Source organism: Solanum verrucosum, unplaced genomic scaffold (genome assembly GCF_900185275.1).
Source record: "Solanum verrucosum unplaced genomic scaffold, falcon-dt-bn FXZP01000079.1, whole genome shotgun sequence".
Classification (NCBI taxonomy): domain Eukaryota; kingdom Viridiplantae; phylum Streptophyta; class Magnoliopsida; order Solanales; family Solanaceae; genus Solanum; species Solanum verrucosum.
In genome coordinates this window covers 227,474-235,766 of record NW_026020368.1, presented here as the reverse complement: position 1 = coordinate 235,766, position 8,293 = coordinate 227,474, and the positions used below count along the sequence as shown (strand labels likewise).

The following is an 8,293-nucleotide window of genomic DNA, read 5'->3' as shown; positions in this document are numbered from 1 at the left end:
TCAATAATAGCTTTAATTATACTTTTTCTAGTTCAATATAAATGAACGATTAACATTTTCTTTTGGTTCAAAATGATATTTTATAATTAAAAAATGTATTAATTATAATTTTTCAAAATTACTCTTCTTTTTAGTAGGGTTTAGGTATTTAAATGAAATGACAAAAAGTTTATTTATGAAATTGATATAAATAAATTAGGAAAAACTATATAACTACACATACATCACTATCATATATACTATATATATTTACCTTTAGTTTAAAACAATTACACATAATACCACTTTTAGTATTTATACCATAATCAGATACACAAATCCCTTAAATATGATATTGCATAATTATCTTAAATTTAAACTCCTTAATTAATAGTTCATTAACGAGTCAAATTTTTTTCTACTCACATCTGCCGTTTTCCCCACACCCCACGTCCACCAGCCTTCTTTCTTCCTTCATCTTCTCCCTCTAGTCCTCAATTTTGTGAATCAAATGTGGATTACATGACTTGTTCCTCTTCATGAAACACAACATTTCGTCCAACATGTATAAAGTGTTGCAAGCATCAGGAAGGGGATGCCAACTTTTTCATAGAGATGACTCTGCAATATGCAACTAATAAATCACCTTTGAGATTTCTAAAATTAATTTTATATCTTTTTATTTTGTTGTTTCTCAAAATATGGCTGGCCATTCTCAAAATCGGATGATTCTTGTTAAATGTACTACACATTAACAATATTATACTAAATCAAACAACTTTTATTTGTTTATTTTCACTCATGAATTTCTCATTGCAGGGACTGACTCTTCATCCACCAACATTCAAGCCGAGAACAGATCTAAGTATAGGTACGACCCAATTAAGATGGAAGAATTACACTAAGCTTTAATTAACAGAACCCATCAAATGCAACAATATTGTGTAAGTAGTTAAGAGTTTATGTATCTGAGTTAATGTATCTATGAGAAAAAAATTCATATGCTAAAAAAAGGAAGAATTTTGAAATTGTTATTCAGATTTTAAAAGTTTGATCAAACAGGCTAGTAATTCGATTTTATTTAGCCTGCCATCGATCATTAATTAATGATGTACGTTTGGTAGAGTGTATAAAAATAATATCCAATAGAGTGAATTAGTAATGCAAACATTAGTAATGCACGTATTAGTTATGCATAGATTATTTCTTATGCATTGTTTGGTTTGGTGCATTAAAAATAGTATGCATTGTATAAAAATATTTATTTACAAAAGTATCCTTCACAATTATGGTGGAAAAGATGTAAAAGTACTTTTGAGGGGTAAGTGGGTCTTTAACCATATTAATGCATGTATTAAATCTTTTGCATTACTAAATACCTAGAAATCCATGGTATTAGTAATACACTCCTCAATACACAATAGAGTGTATTACTAATGCAAGCATTAGTAATACATAGCATGAAAAAATGCACCAAACAAGAAATAACTAATACATATATTTAATGTATGCATTATTTTTGCTAATACACTCTACCAAACGACCCCTAAGATATTGAGAAAAGAATCCATTGTGTTGTCTAGACAATAATTGTTGAGACATTCTGTTTGGGGTGTCAAATGCTTGATTCTTGTTTTCTTTTCACAATATAATACTCTTCTAGTGTGCATTAGAGGAGTCAGAAAGCCTGTGAACTTATGTGGTTTATCAACTCCTAATCAAATTAAAGGGAAAGTAAAAATGAGTTTTGGGGAGTAAAGTTGAGGCTCCACTTCATTTTCTATGTGATTAATCCCATCATTTTGTCACAAAACTCACCTTTCATGTCTCCATCATTTCGTGCCAATGAAAATATGAAATAATGGTTAAGAGTTAAGACTTTCCGCTGCTTGATCGAGATGTAATCCATTGATAGAACTATTATGAAAAGATTGATCAGACATATATATAAATTTGTCAATTTGACGTTTAGGTTCTTATCATGTTATTCATAGATGATAAAATCCGTTAAACTAAAAATTATAGGTGTAAAATTAATTCTTTAACTTTTAAATATTACACATTTGGTTTAATTAGATAAAATTTTTTTTTGCAGTGATTTAGAAATTTCCTATGTGACAGCTAGACCTGAAAATTTTGAACGATCAAAGAAAAAAAATCTAATTAAAATGTAAAAAGTGCTATCATAACCATTTAGAAAGGTATTACCCAAATATAAGATTTAAATTTCTAACCTCACTTAAAAAGGTACACCTAATTATCATAGTATTATATAATACTTTAAACGTGAATTCACATATCTATATTTAAAATGTATAACACTACTAATCTACTATATATGATCTAGAGAGGAGGCATGGGTTCATGTTAAACTATGGACCTCCCCCCCCCCCCCCCCCCCGACCAACGTAAATACTTCCCTGCCCTAGTTAAAATTCCAGTTCAACCTTGATAGTGAATAAATATCTAGGCAGGTAACACTTTACTCCTAAAATACGTTTTTTTTTGTGTGAATCAGACTTGATGGGAACTTTTTTTTTTTAAAAAAAAAAAAAAAAGAAGAAGAGATGGTGTATAAATCACTGTTACACAAATTGCTGAGATATTTTAAAACTAGGTCCCAAAATTAATTGCTCAACAAATTTCTGGGTAGAGATAGAATTTCATTTTCCACTGTAAGCAATTATTTGTGGACTCCAATTTTAACATTTATTATTATAGTACTACTGGATAACACTTCGGCCCCATTGTGACCTTTTTTAGAAATTATTCTATACACACGTCACTTCAATTTTTTAACCTTTTGGAGCGTATCAAAATCCGCTTTATAGTATGCTATATAAAGGGTTAATACATAAACAAATCTATATGTAAACGTTTAGATAGTGGGGTATTTGTGCTCCGTCTTATTATATCGAAATTATTACAATTTTGTTTTTCGCTCATTATCTATCATAAAAGTTATTCTCGCCTTGCTATATGCTTTTTCATTTTTAATTTCTTATCTCTTCTAATATGTTTGTACATTCATTTAAGCATTTTCATTTTTCGTATATACTTTTATTTTTTGGACATGTGAGTTTTTGACTTACTATACATCCATTTAACTCTCTATTTCCAAGGATTAACTAGTATATAGGAAAGATAAGTAGTCGTGATGTTGACTTCTCATCCACAAAAAGTACCCCATTACTTATACTCATGATTTCTACACATTTTATTTTGGACTATATTCTCTTTCTCTCTTTTTAATACTATTAGTTAATCTCCAAGTCTTTCTTCAATTCTTCTCACTTATATCATTCATTAGTTCCACAAGCAAAAAAAAAAAACACCAACCAAAAAAATTAACTTATTAGTTCATGGGTTTGCATTTACTGATTATTTTAAAGCTGAATTTGAGAGCATCTTCTCTGAGTTTAAATACTCCTTTAATTATAAGTTTATTATGCCCTTTTATAATAAGGCTAGCAGCTTGTTCGTTTAAACCACTTCATCAAATTCACTATAATTTGGTTTATTCTATGAGGCTTTTTTTCTTCCAGATGAGCCAAATTACCTTCAATTCTCAACCCCCTGCTGCACCTACGCGGTGGGAAAGAGCTGTTCGTCTTGTCTACGAGAGATTCACACGTGCAAGGCACACACAATTTCAAGAGATGGATGAGGAGAGCTTGCGCGCTCTCTCCATGATTGCTCTTTGAACTAAGATTTGATTTCTCACGGACGTTCTGTCCATGAGAAATCAGGAATTTAAGGTGGGAAACAATTTTCCCACGAGCACATATTCTGATGAAGAGGTAGATTTTGAATTTAAATTCGAAGATCTAAGTGCTTGTCGATCTATCGATCGTATTACTTTTAAGTTACGATTTAGTAGTTTAGTATCTTTTGATTGAAATTTTAGTTAAAAATAATAATATTAGGTAAGTTGGATCTGTTGATATATATATATAAAAAAAAATACACTGGCGTTGTGGTACATTTCAAAGCTTCTTTTGTCGGTACTGTTATTTTTTAATCATGTACAATTTCTGTTTCAAAGTTCTTTGGGCATGAGTCCTAGCTAGTAATCGGAGAGTTAGACTCAAAATTTAAATATAGTATATTTTTTGGTTTCTTCCGTCAGCAATAAGTACCAGAATGTTTAAATTGCTAAATAGATTAGCTTAAAATATGGAGATTATTTTATTTTAGCTGCTAAATATGCGTTAAAATTTGTTAAGCATCTCTTTTAAACAAGGAATTTGTGGTAGGTAAAGTGCCAGCAAATAGTTAGGTGCCTATGAGCAGCCTGGCAACAATTTAAAGCAGCAGTCATGTAAGTGATTGTGGGGGAAAAATAAAAACAAAAACTGAAAATAAAGAAAATAATGTCATTTTTTCAAAAGGCATAATACATAAATATATCATTTAACTTAGCCTCATTTTACATTATGTCATCCAATTTTGAGTGTGCACAAATAGACACGCAAATTTGTATAAAGTTGAACATATAGACACACGAGTCCTACATGTCACAATACACGTAGGACACCACGTAGGACATAAATTTCCATGTAGGATGCCATGTAGAACGTTTGTGTCTATTTGTTTAATTTTATATAAGTTTAAGTATCTACTTGTGCACACAAAAAATTGGAGGGCATAAATATGAAATAATGTCAAGTTAAAGAGCATATTTATATATTATGCCTTTTCAAATATTGAACTTTTAGACGAGATAATTTATGTGTTTTTAACACTTCCTCTAATTTTAACTAGAGAACCTTGATTGCCATAATTACGAAATAGCTTTTACTAGTTGTTACGATAATTCATTCACTTTAAAGTTTAGATAAGACTAGGAATGACACATCAACCATAAACCTGTCCAATCTGTTTAGATTTAGATGAGTTAATGACCCGTTTAGTTTGACTTGTTTAAAATCTGAGTTGATATATCATTTATTTTGACCTATAAGAAATTCTATTTAAATTTTTTTAAGAATATTTTTAATATGGTATGTAGTCATAATATATGGAAACAAGATTAGGTACTCAAATAAAATTTAGTAAGAATTGGACTGGTTGAGTTAATGACTTAATTTTTAGTCCATTTTAGCCTATTCTATTTCAATTCAAGTAATTTCTGGACGGATCAATAACCCACTTATCAACTCAACTCATTTTAATATACTTAATTTCAACTTAATCCATTCATTTAATACTCGTAAATTAGACTACTAATAAGAAAACAAAAATTGCAAAAGCATCTAGGGAAGGTGAAGAAAATGTACAAGTGAAATGAATTCATTTGATGTGACATTACTATGTTACATTGCAAGCTGGTGAGTTTTTCTCCTTACCGGGACTAATTAAGGAGAGAATATCTGGGGAAGGTTTAAATGGAATGGTACAATCCCTCCGTCACCCCAGAATGAAAGGGGTGATCTCGTAGTTCTTGGTCTGTGAAGATGCGTTGTTAGGTGCTCCATTTTATTTTCCCATTGAGGCCGAACCTAAACTTGTGCTCGAGAGATAGCTGTCCATACACTGATAAGGGATGTATGGATTCTCGAGAAGAGAGGAGCCGTGGTGGTCCCCCCCGGACCGCTGCTATTATCGTATTGAATTTTGTTCCACGTCACAAAAACAAAATCCTCTTTGTTGATGTCGAATTTTCGGTAAAAAATATCCGTTATATCTAAAACTTAATCTACACGTACCCTTCAATTAATATATATACTACACAAAAATTGTTGGATATATTGTTTGAGAGATGACGGGCACTATCGATTTCTCATAATTTGAATTTTATTATATATTAAAGTAAGGATTCGCTTCGGTCTTATAATCTTGATCACACTTGTTACGTGCTTCAGCAACACTCCTTACTTTAGCACTCACACTTGCTTGCTCTCTTGCTTTCTTACCTACTTGGTTTGTTACTTACTTAGTTTCTTGCTTGGTTGCAACTCAAATGGACCACCTCTATTTATAGGAGGTGATGGAAGAATCTAGAGAAATACATACTATTCTATTCTAGAATATTCATAGCTATTTTTTTTAGAACTACCTTTCTAGAACATTTCTAGACTGTTCTCTCTAGAATACTCATTCTAGAGATTTTCCTTCAATTCTCTACAACTCCGGAATATTCTAGATTTTTCTTGATTTATCTTAAAGTAAATAATTAAGTTGGTGATGAATTCTTAACAAAAATCACAGTGTATTCAATGTTAATTAGCCTTGTTTTGGTGCTAAACTTTGATGGTGCCAAATCAGATAACATGAGAAATGTAAGAACAAGAAGTGAATGACGGGGATTTTTGGATTGCATTCGTACCGCAAATAATGGAAAACAGAGCTCGGGGCTTGTTGAACTAGCTAGGTTAAGTTCGTTTGGTTCGCGTTGATCATATCTTATGTTTATCCTGAATATTTTTTTATTCAAGTCACGTTTATCCTGAATATAATTAATATATCATGTTTTATGTTTAATTAAAGCAATTGGTTACCTGACTTCTTAATTAAGCACTAAAATGACTCATGTTGGTTTGCATGGAAAACGGTTAAGACGAAGGATAAATTACAAGAAGTGGCATTGCCTAAATTTAATTACCAAAAATTTATTAAATGACAAATACAAAACTAGCATACTCCCATTTCTTTCTGTATTAAAGAGAAATCAATCTAAGTAGAGCAAAATAAAGATCAGATAGGCAATTTCATTGTCTGCAGATGTCAACATATATATGTGGGTACAAACAAATTGAATTTCATTGAAATTGGAACCTAATATAAATACCTCAAGGAATTAAAATAAACATTTAATTTTAACCAAGGGAGAGGGCACGGAAACACTTTTCAATTCGGCTTAATTCCCTTGCCACATGAATCATGTATGGTCTATCATCTCCGTTGTCAGCTGTGCATTTCCTAGCAAGATCCAAGTAGTCTTTCAATTGTTGTTGAATCTCAATTCCATGCTCTTCTAAGATAGTTGGATCCACAATATCCAGTACATTACTCTCTTTAATATTACGATCGACAAAGTAATTGGTTGGAACATTTTTAAAATCTGTTGTCTCTTTTGAATTTGTAGAATCCACTCTATCCATAGAATTACCCTCTTCAGCATTTGATTTAGCGTCTTCTTCAAAATCTATGGTCTCTTCTGAATTTATAGAATCCACCACGAGATCAATAATATCGTACACTTTCTTTCCGATTAATAGCTGAAACAGAAGAACCCCAAAGCTGTAGACATCAGTTTTTTGAGTACTAATACCTGAGGCGATATTTTCTGGAGCTATATACCCCATTGTTCCACACACCTTATCTTGTACCTCCAATTCCCCTGGAGGCAGTGATATCGAGAGTGAGAAGTCCAATATTTTGGCAACGCCGCTCTTCTCATCTATTATCACATTGTGAGGCTGTATCATTCTGTGGATGATGGGCGTAGAAAATTCAGTATGGAGGAAAACGATTGCAGAAGCGACATCACGTGCAACTCGTAATCTGTTTCCCCAACATAGCGATTTTCCATTAAGATTAACCTTTTTGAAAAGTAGATCGAAAAGAGGTATACCTTCAATATATTCATACACCATAACTGCTTCTTCAAATTCTAGACAGCAACCGACAAGTCTCAACACATTCTTCAGATGACTCATCTGAGCAGTAATTGCTATATCTCGGTGGATATTCTTGAATGTACGTTCATTGAACCTAACTAAAACGGTGCGGTTGTCTAGCAATCCCGTAACCAAAGTCACATAAGCAAGGTCCATTTTGCTGTTAGAGTGTCTAATTGCATTGTCGATCTCTATGGCAGTGTAGTAATGGATGGGAATTCTGCAATTTCCGTCGCATAAAGCAAGAAGCTCCTTAAGCACGCAACTTCCATTCTGTAAATAACAATCATGCTCTTTCTTCCGTCTTTCTGCAGAGGCGGAGGAAAAACGTTTTTTCCTTGTGAGTAGTCCTCTGAAAAAAGGCATCTCTAATTTTGGAAGTGACTAGTCTGGATGAATTGGGATTAAATCCAATAAGGCATATCACTAATCACAAGTGGGAAGCTGCTTCCTGCTGGTCTTAATTTGTGCATTCAATTCCATACAAAATGACAACAAATTGAGTTTCATTGTAAATTAACAATGCGGAGGCATATCAGTGTGGGTCACAAGGATGGAATATTGCATGCAATTGGAAAAACGTCTGCCATATAGTGCCTTACAACTTACAAGGCATGGGGTCCGGCCCGCCTTATAAGTGTGGTCACTCTCACGCCTTACATTGTAAGTTAGCGACCATTAACTTTTTTTGG

At 32.3% G+C, this 8,293-nt stretch overlaps 1 protein-coding gene across 1 annotated transcript; it reads right to left on the bottom strand.

Annotated features, from left to right (window-relative positions):
* Nucleotides 1-6,797: 6,797 nt before the first annotated feature.
* Nucleotides 6,798-7,967, bottom strand: LOC125837957 (serine/threonine-protein kinase ZRK4-like). Its single transcript, XM_049517030.1, has one exon. The coding sequence runs from the start codon at nt 7,965-7,967 to the stop codon at nt 6,798-6,800; it is 1,170 nt and encodes a 389-aa protein (XP_049372987.1).
* Nucleotides 7,968-8,293: the final 326 nt, after the last annotated feature.